Source organism: Diabrotica virgifera, chromosome 5, assembly GCF_917563875.1.
Source record: "Diabrotica virgifera virgifera chromosome 5, PGI_DIABVI_V3a".
NCBI classification, from domain to species: Eukaryota; Metazoa; Arthropoda; class Insecta; order Coleoptera; family Chrysomelidae; genus Diabrotica; species Diabrotica virgifera.
The window spans coordinates 5,780,544-5,798,174 of record NC_065447.1 but is presented as its reverse complement, the minus strand read 5'-3'; the positions used below and the strand labels follow the sequence as shown (position 1 = coordinate 5,798,174).

The following is a 17,631-nucleotide window of genomic DNA, read 5'->3' as shown; positions in this document are numbered from 1 at the left end:
TTTAATTACTGTCACCAACTGTCAATGTCAACTTTTATTGGGTTGCTGCAAACATAGTTGATTATAATTATGAGATTAGTTAATCAATTAACATAATTGATTAAGTAATTTCATAATTGTAATCAATAATTATGATTTCAGCAACCCAATCAAAGTTGACATTGACAGTTGGTGACAGTAATTAAATATTTGATAATGATCATTGTTGATTAGCGTTCGAACAACCGGCCCTAGGTAAATTATTTATTTTTTATTAAAATTATATTTTTCATTCGATTTTGCCGCTTTTAGGAGTGCCTTGTTTTTATAACATACCTAGTTATAAAATTCACTGCAAGTCCTCCTGAAATTGGTTTTCGTGGGTGAAAATCGGGACATTTAGTGTCCCGATCAGGTACAAATCGATACGCGTCCCCAGACCCCTGAAAATCGGGACGTCCCGCGCAAATCGGGACACCTGGTAACGCTACTGGCAAGGGTTGGTTGTTGTACATTAAAGGGTGTACACTAAGAGAGTCATTAATATTCCCCAAGCTGTGTGGGGTGCTATTGTCCGAGTTGAGAAATTCCATAAACAATGGATCTTGTTTATATAATTTCACAACTCGGACAATAGAACTATATATTATGAGTCATTAATATTCACCTCAGAGGTGTGCCATTCTTCAAGGTGTGAAATTCTATCAACACAGGGATCTACCTGTTTTATGGAATAATCCCTTGCTTATTTAAGTACACATTTTGATCAATAGTACCCCGCTGAGCTGAATATTAATGACTCTCTTAGTTTGCTTGCTCAACTATACATGTCATTTACAGATAAGACACACTGCTCGACTAATGTTGACTGATACGAGTGTTCCGATGGTAGGTTACAGAATCAATTAAAAATAAGTGTAAACAATGAACAATAATATATTTATTTGTGTCAATAAAAATACGTGTTTTGCTTATATCTCAAAAGGGTGTGTTGTTGACATACCACGTCTATCCCGACGCCCACTGGGGTGTGACTTAATCATTCGCCTGCTGTGTCGATACTGACTGGGGCTGAAAAAAAAACCACAAACGCTAATATGTTTGTTTTCTACAATATGGCTAGAAAAGGCAATAAATTACTACATCTGGCGTTTTAAAAGTTGAGAACCTTTCTGTATTTTAAGAAGTTGACATAAAGAGCGTGGCAATCTGCCTCAGAATCTATTATTGTTTCCTTGAAAAAAACATTAATTTTATACAATCTGCTTAGGGATACATTTCCTTAACGGCCCTTGTTAGCATATGGTTTGTATATTAAATGTTATTTCGTTTTGAGAAAATTTATTAAAAATTTAGCAAAAATAGTAATTAAAACGTATCGGTATACGAGTTCTGGACAGCTAAATATTTGTTTAATATTTTCTATTTTGTTGTCCCATTATTATTCATTGACACATAATGTATGAAATTAAATTATTTTTGTTGCTAGATATGACATGTTGACAACTTTTTTTATATACTATGTACTTTACAACATTAAAATTATTATTAAAATTATTTTACGTACATTAAAATTGTCATTATTCTGTTCTTCATTAATCTATACTTGAATATAAAAATAAATGATAAGCCCATGTGTTGTAACATGATATATTTTAATATTTGCCATCAACCAATTTGTTTGGGTTTTCAACTGGCTTTATAAATACTATAGTCCTTGTTTCACACACTAAGAATTTGAACGTGTGATGGTTGGAAAACATGATGACGTTCCAATAGTGGCTCGAGCATTCCTATGGTACCTTTCTCATTATACAGCTGCTGGAACATTCGCTGAAGTCGCAGTGTAATGAGAAAGGTACCACAGGATTGCTCGGGCGACTATTGGAATATCATTGTGAATTCCAACCATCGCATGTTCAAATTCTTAGTGTGTGAAACGAGGGTAATTCCTGAGTGCTATAGATAGTTAAGCTAATAGTATTGTAGGATAGATGTAATGTTTATGTATAGCTTTCTATCTATAGTTCATGTTTTCAGTTGGTGTATGAGTATCTCAAGGCTGAAATCCTGAAAATGTCTGCAGTTTGTTCTACACAGCATATATACCTTAAAAAGGAGCAAACAGCAGTGCCAGATAGTACAACTTCAGTAGAGATGCTAGAATTTTCAGTAGGAAACGAGGTGCTGGTCAAACAGAAGGATGACAGGTACTACTTTGGGACAGTGGTTCAAGTGAATGCCATCAGAGAACAGTGTTTGGTGAAGTTTGGAGACAATACCTACAATTGGTCGGGTTTTAAAGATCTCACCAAGTTGAGTACTCCAGAGCAGGAAGATCTATGTGTGGTGTGTAAGAAATCAGCTCCTAAGAATAGGCAGGAGATTACTGTTTGTGATCAGTGTGGAAGGGGATATCATCAGAAGTGTCATGTACCAGAGATACCCAGCAGTTGTCAAAAGGAGGGTCAGTATTTTATTTCAATATTAATTTCTTAAATGTTTATTTATAAATAAAACGTATCTAAAATGAAAAATACATATAGGGCTTTTTGTCACTTCTCATTTGCTTCGGGCACTTGTCATTATTATGTCTTATAATATTAATATATCTCCATCATACATTATTGGTATATAATTAATATTATACTACATATGATAAGTACCCAAAACAAATGAGATGCGATAAAAGGCCCTATTGGTATATTTTTTAAAGTAAATGAAAGAATATGTTTATAACATTTTGTAGCAACAAATAAATCATATCGATGGTTGAAAGGTAAAAGGTTGTAACCCACAAATCATTTTTTTTTCGGTAGTAGAAAAAACGCTTCATTTAAGTAATTATATAATAGTATCGTTCGCGGTAACGATCCTGAACTAGTCCAGGAGTAATTCGCATGCGCACTTTAAAAAAGAGCGTTCGCGGTAATCGAGTTCTGAACTGCTAGTCCGGGATTTTGTCAGATTTGTCGTTCGCGGTAACCGAACTGCGAGTTCGGAACCAGTCCAACCGATCCTTGGGATCTGAAGCGAACTCGGAGTCCGAATATGCGCAGTAGGAATTTCAAAATACAAACATTTCTATATTGTTTTGTGCTTTAAACAGCTGATTTGTAGCGGTGTTTGCTTTTCATTCTGTGTTTATTTCATTTGTTTTTAATACTGTGGTTTAACTCAAATGTTTAGAAATTTATTGATTGTGATTGTCAATAAAATCTTTTTTACATAGATACTTTGATGTATAATTTTTACAGTTTAACCCTTAACTGGTCCGGTACTGTAGTAGTAGCGTAACTGGTCCGGCGTCGTCTGCGAAACTACTGTTTTCAAGAAAGTAAAACAACATTTAAAAATATTTTTTTTATTAAGATTAAATGTTACAAACATAAGTACCCTGATATATTTATATAAAAGTGAACGTATTAGATTTGGGCGTTATTTGGGTTAAGAAAAAAATATTAAAATAAAACTGAAATCCGCACAAATATTTGTGAAAAATTAGATACTTTTGTAAAGTAAATAAAAAAAAATATAAAAAACAACATGAAAAAAAATGTATTTCTAGGATAAATGTTCAAACTTCACACTAAACAAAAAACTCGGTAAAATAAAAATCGATCAAAAATGTTTGTTTCCAGCATCAGTCAAACTTTACCAATTTTATATGCAATTTTTACATAGGTAGTGGTTTTGTACATCCCAAACAAACAGGCTTTTTGCAACGCAAGCACAGGTATTTTGTCATCTTGCGCTTTCTACAAGGACATAAACTGCAAATCTTGCGTTTTTCTAAAATAAGAACATCTTCTTGAGCTCCAAGTATGAACACAAAAAAGTGACACAAACGGTCCGGCGTCGTCTGAGAAACTACTCTCAACCTAACTGTTGCGATAACTTTTTAGGAACTGAGAGAAACTTATCTCAAATACACCCACTTGTCAAGTTCCAATAGTTTAAGGATTAGATAGAACGACTTGCCTGTGGGCGATGCCAATTTCCAATAAAAAATAATTAAAATTATTGAATCCGCCGGATCAGTTAAGGGTTAATATGATCATAATCAAATAAAACATTTTTTAATATGAACGAATATGTATTAAATACTGTGTGTCTCTTTAAAGTTAAATATTTATTTTATTTGTGATACAAAAATAACCAATGTAATGTAAAATTTACTACAGTCGAACCCGCTTATTAGAATACCGGTTAAAGGAATATCCCGGTTTAAGGAATAGAAATTTGAGGTCCCAAAACGTTTTTACTAGGCTTATATATGATCGGTTATTAGAATATCCCTGTTATATGAATACTTACTTGAAAAACTGAATAAAATAACGTAGGTATATATAGAAGGGCCGGCGTAGCCGAGTGGTAGTGTGCTAGGCTAGCGTGCCGGTGGTCCGGAGTTCAAATCCTACCGCCGGCAAGAACAACTAGACATTTTTAAAATGTTTATAGGCCTTAGGTCGACTCAGCCTGAATAAAATGAGTACCTTGGGTAAAACCAGGGGTAATAATAGGCGGTTGAAGCGTAGCACTGGCCCTGTTACCTTCCTTGTGTACCGTAGGCCCTAGATGTAGCAGACTACCCTGCTATACTCCCAAAGCCACGTGAGCGGTATAAAACGGGAGACTATTATTATATCTATGAAATCTTTATTAGACGAGGATACCCTAATATAATATTGATAAACAATACATAATATGGACGTTAATGTTAAAATTAAAATACTCCATGTAATTAATAACAATGCAATAATAATTATTATAGACAATACCAGTAACCAGTATAAAGAGAACAAATTTTTTTCTTAGAAAAAATATTTGGAGAATGTTTTAATATGGTCTCGTAGCTTATTAGAACCACTAAAACTTATAACAATAAAAGATTTCATTAAACCATGCCTATTCATACTATAAACATATATCTGGTTGATCTGATCTAGTAAAATGTTCATGCAAATCTGAATTAAAATAACAAATTCATCAAAATAAGATGGATACATAAAAACTAGGTTATAATAGTGTTATGGACTAGTTCTAAATTCGTTCGCGGTGTAAATCAATCCTGAACTGATTCTGAACCGCGCTTGCGTACAACCCGAGTACTAAGAGAATTCGTAACTAGTCCTGGACTTGTACAGGATTGTTACCGCGAACGAAGCTATTAATTCTAAATTAATGAAAAAAATTATTAGGTTAATTCTTCATAAAATTACTTAAGGGGGGGGGGGTATGGTTTGAAATCAACATATCAAGCACATTTTTGTGAATTTTTTTCGAAGCTATTTGTAGGAATATTTTATTTTTAAATTAAATAATCATATTAAGTACAATTCAAAGAATATTTAAGAAAAAATTCAATTAAAAACATTGGCGACAAATTTTGGCAGGCAGCTAAAAAAAATGGATTTTGCGGTGGACATCAGAACTCATCACTGGATCATACGAAACAAAAAATTCAAAAATATTTAATAACTTATGAGTTTTACGAGGTAACAACGTCGAGTTTTTTTATTTTTAATGATTTTTGATTTTTTGGTATCACTCAAAAAATCAAAAATACGAAATTTTTGATAAAAAATTTGTGAAAACCAACAGATTTAATATTGTTGAACAAAAAATAAGCACAAAACGAAAAATATCTCGACGGTGTTACCTCACGAAATGTCTAAAGAAAATATGTGCAAAATTTCAGGTAGATCGGTCAAGTAGTTTTTCAGTTACAATGTCCACCGCATTTGAAAAATCAGTTTTGAGAAAAATGCGTTTAAAGTTTTGACAACAGCATCTTCATCTTATTTGTCTGTCAAATCGTAAAGTGATGAACATTGGAATATGTTTTTTGAATTGCGGAGTAATCTACAAAAGAGAAGGCGAACAGTTGTTTAACGTTTCTCACTACGCTCAAGCGTGCTGGCGCGAAGTCGCGGCAACGCGAGTCGAAGGTAGGGATATTCAACACCCTGTATCTCTGGTAATTTTACTCCGATTATTTTGAAATTTTCAGAGATTATTCTTGAAAGTATGCACTTTTATTTGGAATTATAAAAAAAATTAAATATTTCAAACCATACCCCCCCCCCCCTTAAATGGAACGTTTTTTCTACTTCCTGAAAAATGTTAATTTGTAGGTTACAACCTTTTACCTTTCATCCATCGATATATTTACTAATTGTCATCATCCAGCCTCAAAAGCTCACTGTTGAATCCTCCTCATCTTCCTCGTGTTTATAAACCAGTCTATCCTGCTCGGCTCTTATCCAGGTTTTATTTAGTCTTTTTAAAAACATCAGTCCATCTTATAGGTGGTCAACTGATGCTTCTCTTGTCTTCCCTTGGTCTCGATTCTAATAACCTCTTTATCCAGCACATATCTACCAGTCTAGGTGTGTGTCCTCTCCATCTTAATTTTAGTCTGGCTATCCTTTGAATGAAGTCAGTCCCCTTGCTTGGTCTGATTTCTTTGTTTTTTATTTTGTGTCACAGTGTTATTCCTAACATGGACCGTTCTATTATTGTCTGTGTGACTCTCAGTGTGGTAGTCGAGGCTTTTGTTAGGGTAAGTGCTTCTGCTCCATGTCAACACTGGGAAGACAGATAGATCAAATACTTTTCTCTTCAGGCATGTGGCTAGCTCACTTTTAAAAGTTTCTCTCAGTTTTCCATATGCTGTCTATCCAGGACTGATTCCTCTCTTCAATTCATGGGTCTGATTATTCCTGCCAATCATAATTTCATGTCTTAGGTACAGTTACGATCATTGAATAGTTTACAGGCTTACATATCAAGGAGCCAATTTTTTAAATTCTTACCTCGTTTAAACGCACCTTTTACGTCAAAGTGGCGTTAACAGTGGTGTATCTACGATAGGTTGATTAAAATTAAAAAATCAAAATAATATAAATATATTTTACAAAATTTAACAACATGGAAAGTATAGAAAGAAGTTTTTTTGAATAAAATGGATTATAGTCTTAATAGATAACGAAAATAGGGAAATATGGTTTTAAAATATCCATTTTATTTTAACTCTATTTCATATTAAATAATGATAAACAATGTTAAATATTAAACAATAAATTGTGTAATTCTTCTACGTACAGTGCAAATACTGCCCGGAAACGCTGTCTCTTCGTTAGTTTTTTGAGCTCTGGCAAAAGGAGATTCTCTCAAATAATCTACTAACAACTCATCCTGTTGATCTGTGGAGATCTTCTGCCCTCTTGAACCGTCCAACCTTGCTATAGAGTGATAATTATCCCATCTTTCTTTGATTTCCCATATGCACATATGGCTCACGTACAAATCTGCAGCAACTTTCCTTAGTGAACAACATTCTTCGAGTTTGGCAATTGCTCTTGCTTTTTGCATATCACTCAAATGCATTCTAACCATTTTGGAGGAGTTTGATATCGTTTTATTTTATTTAATTTTTCAACACTAGCGAAATTTTTGACAAGCATTGACTTTTAAATTTTTTGACTTTGACATTTATCAAATCCGTACGACACTGCAATTGTAGAGTATGTATTAAAATATAAAAATTAGGTGTAAACTATTCAGTGATCGTAACTGTACATATTTATATTTTTATATGAGTTATCTTGCCCACCAATATAGTCCATGTGGTGAGACCGCTCCCGTCTGAAAAAAATTCTTATTCGGTTTCTTTGTGGATTCTTATTCAAAAATGTCCCCTTTAAACAAATCTGAAGGGTGCCGGCGGAATTTTTGGGCAGAAATTGTTTAAACAATTTTTTTAAACAAATACAAAAGGTCACGTTTTTTTTTGCTCTGAAATATATATATTTAGGTTTTTTGGGTCATTCTAAACAAGAAAGGTATCTTATAATTTTTCTTAAAAATTGATAGTTTTCGAGTTATAAGCGATTTAAAATCTAAAAAATGCGAATATACGCATTTTCGAGGCTTAAAAACTCATATTTAAATTAGTATTTTTGAGGTTGCCAGATACTTAATTTGAAGGTTAAACATTCAGCTTCAAGATTCTGAAGAGTGATCGCGTCCAACTTTAATTTAAATCGTTGTTTTTTAATTGTTAAATATGTATGTTTATCCGATTTTTTTGCCGGTGCGACGCGCTCTATTTCAAAAATCTCCTATTTTCCTCTGAAAAATATTTTTTCTAGATTTTTTGGGATGTTCTAAATAAAATAAGTTTCTTGACATTTTTCTCAAAAGTTAATAGTTTTAAAATTATACGCGATTTAAGGCCCATTTATACATATCAGGGCCGTGTCCGTTCCGTGTTAAGACAGGGCCCGGTACAAAAAAAACAATATGTACTCTTATGAGTATATTTATACATAGGCGTTTCCCGGACGGGGCCCGTCCGGGCCCGGTCTGAAATTAATCCCAGCCGATATTTTTGCTGTCGGCACTGGCGATGCACGAAAATGACACGGATCGCAGGGACTTGTATAAACACGATTTTATTGTTTTGTGAACGCCACTGCTGGAAAACAGACAAGCAATAGATATCGTGAGGTGAGATCTTCTATCCAAGCCGAAATATTTTCAACTATCTTCTACACAGAGATATGTAATAACGTTTTCCTCTCTTATTCGGCCCGGTACGCACACTGCCACAACCCGGTTGTATGTAAATATTGCATTAAAAATACCCGGACTCGGCACTGACCCGGAACGGATACGGCCCGGGTATGTATAAATGGGCCTTTAAAATCCGAAAAATGACAAAAAAACGTATTTTCGGTTTTTAAATCGCTTATAACTTTAAAACTATTAACTTTAAAATGTCAAGAAACTTTTTTTATTTAGAATATCCCAAAGAATGTAGAAAAAATATTTTTCAGAGGAAAATCGGAGATTTTTGAAATAGAGCGCGCCGCACCGGCAAAAAAATCGGATAAACATGCATATTTAACAATTAAAAAACAACGATTTAAATTAAGGTTAGACGCGATCACTCTTCAGAATCTTGAAGCTGAATGTTTAAACTTCAATTTAAGTATATCGATGGCTTAGTGTGAAAACCTCGTATCTCATTTTTTTTTTTTTCGAAAATGACATTTTGGTGGTTTTAGTTTGAAAACTTTGTATCTCACGATTTACAACTGTTAGAAAAAATCCAAATACACCAGACTATTTTCTACAGACGAAAAAAGAAACCACGTATATCAATTGCTCTCTTCATTTAGTGTGAATACCACGTATATTTATAACCAAGAATTTGGTACTTAATTTGGAATGTTTGTTTAAGAAATTCGACTTGGAGGAATGTTTTCTGTGAACAACAAAAGGTAGTCCAGCATATAGAAACATTTTATAAACCTTAAATCAAAAGATTTGTACTGTATCAACCTAGTATTTGGAGGTGTGCAATAAGCTATGAAAAATGAAAACCTCGTAAATAATCATAAACACAACCTCATTTTAGATGAAAAACACGTATATCAAGATATACGAGGTTATCATAGTTACTTGGGCAAAGGCTCTATATACTGCAAGGATATTTACGTGTTTTTCATAGTTAATATTTGTATTTTCAATTTAATAGCAACATTTAACACTTTCAGCTCTGGGCCAAGATCAGATATTTGTCTCAATGTGCTCAAATTAAAATACGTAACGGTAGTTTTTGTTTTTAGATTATATTATGCAGAAAATCAGTTTTTTGCCTTCCCTGTAAAATTGTAATTTAATGAGATACGAGGTTTTCACACTAAGCCATCAATATGGCAACCTCAAAAATACTAATTTAAATATGAGTTTAAGGCTCAAAAAGGCGTATTTTCGCATTTTTTAGATTTTAAATCGCCTCTAACTCGAAAACTATCAATTTTTGAGAAAATTTACAAGATACCTTTCTTGTTTAGAATGACCCACGAAACTTAAAAATATATGTTATATGTTATGGAGCAAAAAACGTGATCTTATTTACGTGATCTCGTGTATTTGTTTAAAAAAATTGTTTAAACAATTTCAGCCCAAAAATTCCGGCCGGTACCCTTTATATTTGTTTAAAGGGGACATTTTTGAATAGGAATCCACAAAGAAACCGAATCAGAAATTTTTCCAGACGGGAGCGGTCTCACCACATGGACTAATAAGGACGTTCTGGTTGGGTACCCAATTTGTCATTATTTTTGTTTTCCAGATGTTTAAGTATTGGGACCGTGCAAGTTCGGCAAAGCGACCTCTATTTCTACGCTCTGTACTTTTATTCGCACTTTTAATTATATTGGCCAATTATATTAGTCCTGGTTGCTGGATAATTGTCAAGACCATAGTCCAAAAAAATAATAAGAAGAAAAAAATAAGATGCAGGTTATGTTTAGCAAACGTAAACAATTGTATGTAGTAAATAAAATCAGTTATTAAAATGCAGTACTGCAAGCAAAATACAATTAATTAAATTTACCTTTATATAATAATTGCATATCATATCAATATTGTGGAGCAATATATAATTTTTCTGCGTCAATGACAGAAGGTATGAAATATACGTCAATTTGACAATTTCAATTGACAATATGAATTATTTAAGATAGATGCAATATTTCTCCGCGACTCGCGCACGGTCGTTTCTCGTTTCCCTTTCCAAGTACTTGCACACCGCGAATACATATTTAAATTTTCTGTAGCCTCAACAAGTTAATGTACCATCTCTCTTGCGATTCCTAGATACTCAGCTATTATGACTATATCATCAGCAAAACATAAGTTGTTTAGATATTCTATATTGTACATCTATTTATATTCTTTTTGTCAGCCAATCCAAAGTCTTAAAAGTATGTTCCAGCGTGTATTAACTATTATTAAGTGTATTAACTATTATTTGCAAGGAATTGTTATCCATTTCATCTGATGCTTCCTGTTAGTAATTAGATTTTGATAATTACTGTTAGCCTTTTTTGTCTTTGTTTCATTAAATATTGCATTTCTTTTTATGGCTTTTTTTTGTATCTTTTGTACTATTTTAATGTTTTATAGGTGCAACTTGGATGTGTAAACGTTGTATTGATAGTGAACCACAGAGACTGAAAAAGAGTGAAGTGCGACATCAAAGGAGAGATTCTCTAAGGAGTGTAACTTCTTCCATCAACCATGATAGTCAAGTGATGCCTTCATCTACCACAATAAGAATATTACCTTATGATGTAAGTTTTCATACCATCAATTATGTATAGTTATTAGCAAGATAATAATTGTACAGTCAGGACTAGTGTTGCCAGGTCCGATTTGTTTTTAATCGGTACATAAGCAAAAACAAATCGGGATTTAGGGTTGTAGATCGGGGCAAATAAACAACAATAGCCCAGTAAATGACCGTTTTGGAGAGTAATTTTCAGTCAACTCCTTATTGCATGAAAATCTGATTTTAGATTCTACTTACTGTCTACTTCAAAGTTGAACTTGTACCGTTGGTTGCTTTTACTTGGGTCGTGGCAGTTACAGTTACCCCTTTTCGGAGATAAAAAAACGCTCGTTTAAAGTAAGTCCCAAAATGGATCAACTGACTAACTCTAAAAAGCTTTTGTTCTATATAATTTTTAATCTAATCAATACTTTTCTAGTAATTTTATCGAAAATAATATTCTTATAAAAATGTAGCTTTTAAAAAAGCAAAAAAATTGTATGTTCAGAAAGTCTATAAAACCAGTAAAAGCAAAGTTCATCAAAAATACAAGTGTTTAAAAAAATCTTTAATTTTGTTTTATATAAAAGCCTCTAGCATTAAAACTAAGAGAGGCTCAAAATAAAGTTGGCCCCTTTTTTTGGTAAAAAAAAAAATCGTGAAAATCTCCCCCTATTTAGCACCGTAAATAAAGTTAATCGTTTCCGCTTTACCATTTACTTTATATGTGTATTGTTTATACGGTATGTAAGGTTTACCGGTTGAGAGTGCTTAGTTTTGAAAAAAATTGGTTTTATATTAAAAAAAAATTCGTAAAATATTGGAAAATAAAAATATTAGGGATACTAATATCTCAAGGAGTAAAAAGTAGGTAGGTTTTGCTTTTATAAATATGATAGATTCATTTTGTTTTTCTGTAAGACAAAAATTGGTTAAAATATGGCTGTCCATATTTTGCATACACTCGTGATTATTGATTCGTTCAGGCCCTTTCAATCATGAAAAAAATACATAAGTAAAGCAAATTGTTTGTAAAGCGGTAACGATTAATTTCATTTGGGGTGAGATTTTTACGACTTTTTTAACAAAAAAAAAAGAGTCCACTTGATTTTGAGCATAACTCGCTTAGTTTTGATGCTAGAAACTTTTTTAAAACATAATAAAGCTTTATTAAAAAAGTTTTAATTGGTTTTTCCCGAAAGTGCTCTATTTCTTGGTTATTTCACGTTTAAACATTTGATTTGGAATTTGACGAATAAAAACGTATTTTTCATGAGCTACAACTTTGCTTTTGCTGGGTCTATAGACTTTACGAGTTCACAATTTTTTTCATTTTTTTTTATATCATACTACATTTTTGCTAAGAATATTTTTTTCGATCAAATACTTAATTTTTGCGTTATTTGTGAAAATCGCCTGAAAACGTGATTTTTTTGTCGAAAAATAAACATTTTCGATCGTAAATATCTCGAAAAGTATTAACTAAGTTAAAATTCTATAGAACTAACATTGCTTAGAATTAGTCAATTTATTCATCCCCGGACTTATTTTAAACGAGCAGTTTTTCACCCCCAACTAGGGGTGACTGTCACCCCCCGAGTAAAAGTAACCAACGGCACAAGCCGTCCAAATTTTCATGCAATTCGAAGTTGATCCTGAAAATTACACGGTATCGCCGTATTTCCCGTTCATTTACTGTTTCTATAATCTGTATTTAATCCTACATAATAATAATAATAATCAGACGAAATTACAAAAATAAAATCGCAGATTAAGTAAATTTTTTCTTTTTTTATTAAAATTATATTTTTCATTCGATTTTGCCGCTTTTAGGAGTGTATTTTTATAACACAGTTATAAAATTCACTGCAAGTCCTCCTGAAATTGGTTTTCGTGGATGAAAATCGGGACATTTAGTGTCCCGATCAGGTACAAATCGGTACGCGTCCCCAGGCCCCTTAAAATCGGAGCGTCCCGCGCAAATCGGGACACCTGGTAACGCTAGTCAGGACACAAAAACTTGGGTGGCAAATAGTTAGTTTAGCTAGTACATTTATTTGTTATATCATTTTTGTCTTTAAGAGAGAATTTTTATTGCTCCATTTGTATTTGAATTATTGTAATTATCAGTTTTGTACTATATACTTCCATATTTCACTAATTATTTAAGCTATTTCCAGTGTCAAATAGATTTTTAAGTTTTTTCACAATTTTTAGACGTAACACATGGAATAGACTTGAAAATAAATGAATTTTTCATTTTCTTAGGCCTGGATGTCTCCTTTTCTAGTCTAGTAAGATCTGTTTGATTTATATTTTTTATTATTTATCTTTTTGCCAATAACCCAGTTCAATTTTTTTATATTTCCAGTTAAATTTGTTAAATTGGGACACATATCATAGAGTAAATAGTGAACAAATATATTGTTACTGCGGAACTAATGGGGAATGGTACAAACAGATGCTTCAGTGTAGCAGGTGTAGGCAGTGGTTCCACGAAAAATGTCTGGATTGTCTGCAATATCCTTTGTATTGTGGTGATAGGTAAGTTTTGTTGTGATATATTTTTTGTTATCTTTTTTATCATTTTTTGTTATCTTTGTTATCTTGGTGCAAGAACTATGTACCTATAGTCCAGGGCGCATCTGTTTTGAGATGGACGTTGAGAGGTGACTCAAATTTTTTTGCAGAAATTGCTTGAAAATAAATCAAATAATAATATTTGAGTTATCCTCCCTCTCAAAAAGGTCCGGAACATTGTTTAAATAATCAAAATGTCAAAAAATTAAGGAAAAATTCGATTTTTTTCTTCGTTTTTTGATTATAACTTTAAAAGTATTCATTTTCGAGAAAAGTTGTACTGACATAAAAGTTGCGTAAAAAAATTTCCTACAATATAGAATTGGTTAAAAATTTTAAAAATAGTCACCCTAGTTGCAAAATAGCAATAATTGCGAAAAAACCATACAAAAACAAGTATTCGCATTTTACGTTTTTCAACAATTTATGCTACACTTAGGACCTTCATATTTCACCCAGAAAAACTTTATGATACAGTAAAACAATGCTGTAAATTTCATTAAGATCGGTTCAATAGATTTTGCAAAATAAATTTTGCAATCCAGCTTTCGCAAAAAAAATCATTTTTTCAAAATGTTACAGGATTGAAAATAAAGCAGATAGCAAGTTGAATTTTTTTTTGCTTATAGAAGTGTACTGTACCTTTCATTTGCAATTTGCAAAATTAAAATCGATTAATTACCACGGCGTCAGGAAATTTTTTAAATAAATAATAATTTTTGGTGCTACGCGCAGGACAGCGGTGTTCGATTCACACAAGTGGATTTCCACCAAAATTTCTTCCAATGTTTATCTAATATATTATTTTCTTACTCTATATTTTGTTGTATTTTAATATTTTAATTCCACAAAAATCAAACCAATTTTATTATTGTTTGTGAAATATTGTTTAAACAATTGCATATGTTTAAAAATAATAAACGTTTATTTTTTAAGTTAAAATATATGAACAAAGAAAGTTTTTGCTAATAAAAGTGTTATTTTAAAGGATAGAGTATGTGTTTTTATTTTACAATAAACAAATTTATTTATTTATATCGAAATTTAATAAAAATTAAAATGTATTAATCATTATCAAAGGTCATTGGAATGCCCAATCAGAGCAAACTATCCGCTGTCCTGCGCGTAGCACCAATAATTAATGTTTATTTAAAAAAATTCCTGACGCCGTGGTGTTAATCGATTTTAATTTTGCAAAATTGCAAATGAAAGGTACAGTAGACTTCTATGTTAAAAAAAAAAATTTGAACTTGCTATCTGCTTTATTTTCAGTCCTGTAACATTTTGAAAAAATGAATTTTTTTTACGAAAGCTGGATTGCAAAATTTATTTTGCAAAATCTATTGAACCGATCTTAACGAAATTTACAGTATTGTTTTACTGTATCATAAAGTTTTTCTGAGTGAAATATGAGGGTCGTAAGTGTAGCATAAATGGTTGAAAAACGTAAAATGCGAATACTTGTTTTTGTATGGTTTTTTCGCAATTATTGCTATTTTGCAACAAGGGTGACTATTTTTTAAATTTTTAGCCAATTATATATTGTAGGAAATTTAATTACGCAACTTTTATGTCAGTACAACTTTTCTCGGAAATGAATACTTTTAAAGTTATAATCAAAAAACGAAAAAAAAAATCGAATTTTTCCTTAATTTTTTGACATTTTGATTATTTAAACAATGTTCCTGACCTTTTTGAGAGGGAGGATAACTCAAATATTATTATTTGATTTATTTTCAAGCTATTTCTGTAAAAAAATTTGAGTCACCTCTCAACGTCCAAATGTATTAATATTTTTACAGATCCGCCCTGGTCTACTATGTATCTCCAAAATTCATACCCTCTGAAAATGTCACTGACAGTTGAATACTGAAATAAAAAGAAGATTGTCTTATTGATCTTAAGTTCAACAGTGTTTTTATGTTATTGAATTTGGTCTGAGAAAAACGTACCACAAATCTAGTTTTTTATATTACTATACCCTGTTTTTAAACTAGGAGTAAACTCAAAAGAGAGATTCACACCCAATAATGTCACTAAAAATAACCAGATTCATCTTCTGTTTTGGTTGAACTTGTCGGTCTTAAGGTACTAGTACACTTGAGAAGACCAAAAATAAGCATTTTTTCAAGATTTTTTCTCTCAGAAACCTAATTAAAAATGAACATAAAACTTTTTACATATTAACATGTAACTCTTAGAGAATAAAAAAATAAATCTTTTTTCATTTATGCCCGTACACTAATATTGTAGAGGGCGCCAAAATCGAGGCCTCGAAAAATAGTAGTTCCGATAGCGGACAGTTAATCTCAGGATTGGGATCTCTGAAACAAAAAAAATGTACGGCATTTGAAAAAGAAAGGTTTCTTACGTGACAATTTACCACCGTTGGTGAAAAATTCCGCAAAACAAAGATTTTACGGAAATTTGAAAAAATTTTGTGAAAACATCGCCAGTTTTCTTTCAGTTTTTCATGGTTAAAAAATTTTTATTTTTTGGTCAAATTGTGGTAAATTGTCACGTAAGGAAACCTTTCTTTTTCAAATGCAGTACGATTTTTTTGTTTCAGATATCCCAATACTGAGATTAACTGTCCGCCATCATTTTTCGAGGCCTCGACTTTTGCGCCCTCTATAATATTAGTGTACGTGCATAAAAGAAAAAAGGTATAATTTTTGTACTCTCTAAGAGTTAGATATTAATATGTAAATGTTCATTTTATGTAAATATGTAAATGTTTATGTTCATTTTTAATAAAGGTTCTGAGAAAAAAATGATTATTTTTGATCTTCTAATAATACTAATACAAAGAGTTATAAAAGCAACAGTCCTTATATATAAATATATTTAAAATATATTTATTTATTTATATAAAATATATTAAATATATTTAAACAAAAAAAACGCTCGTATAACTTAATTAAACTATAAATTTTAAATGTCGATAGTGTCAAAATTTCATAAATGTTAATAGGTACATAGTGTCAAAATTTCATAATTTAGTGGAGTAAACTTGCCTGAGATTGGACCAATTGCAAACAAGCATTACAGATATAACTATTTAGATGGGAAATAAGCCACAATTAAATTGAAAAAATAATTTTATTAGAGATAGTGCAAACACTCCTGACCACGGCGCAGTAGACGAAATTTGGTTTAGTCCCTCCTCCATGCAAAACGCACTGTACAATGTAACGTGAAAATATCGACTTAAAAATTTTTAGTTGTTTTCTTGACTTCGAAGTGTTAACTTTCAATAAGTTTGTGTGTTTTCTCCCGTTTACCTGTTGCGTATTGAAATTTATTAAAAGCGGTCAAAAGGTAGGTACTTTATCATAAATTAAAATACATAGCGGCGCATTAAGGAAATTTAAATAAAATTTTTTCATTTCTTTTTTTTAAGACTGGTGCAAACAAAAAATTCTTGCAGTCTGTTTCAATGAATTGGTTAATATTTGATATTGAAAAATCTTTTTTATATATATATAAAATTACTTTATATGTTACGATTTATGTTGATTTGAGCCTATATTTTTTTAAATCTTTGTTTTATACATCGTGTTTTTTTAACATAAAATTTTACATTTTTAAAACTTAACATAAAAAATAATTTTTGTTGAAAAAAATAAAAATTGCAGTACTTATTTTATATAGGTAGATACGTAGTTATGAAATCTTAACATTTTTTTTTAATTCGTTGTCGAATTATAATTAAATTATATTTTTTTGGTGATTTTTTTTTATAGAAAAATGAAAACATTTTATATAATACCTACCGAACATACAAGTGATATGTTTTTTTAATTTTTGTTTAGGTCAATCATAATTGTTTAATCAAAATATTTTTATATTTTCATTTCCTTCACAGTGCCATCACAATGAATAACAGCCGGGTTATTCACAGTCAGGGTCGACAGATTATTTACAACGTATATAAGTTTTTG

General features: G+C 31.4%; 1 protein-coding gene across 1 annotated transcript in view; it reads left to right on the top strand.

Moving 5' to 3' along the window:
• Positions 1–17,631, top strand: part of LOC114331737 (polycomb protein Pcl) — a 73,793-nt gene that overhangs the window by 5,052 nt on the left and 51,110 nt on the right. The window contains exons 2-4 of the mRNA XM_050652245.1: positions 2,020–2,446; positions 10,963–11,129; positions 13,479–13,651. Coding sequence (XP_050508202.1) covers positions 2,056–2,446; positions 10,963–11,129; positions 13,479–13,651 — 731 coding nt within the window. The 5' untranslated portion in view covers positions 2,020–2,055. The remainder of the gene's footprint in view (positions 1–2,019; positions 2,447–10,962; positions 11,130–13,478; positions 13,652–17,631) is intronic.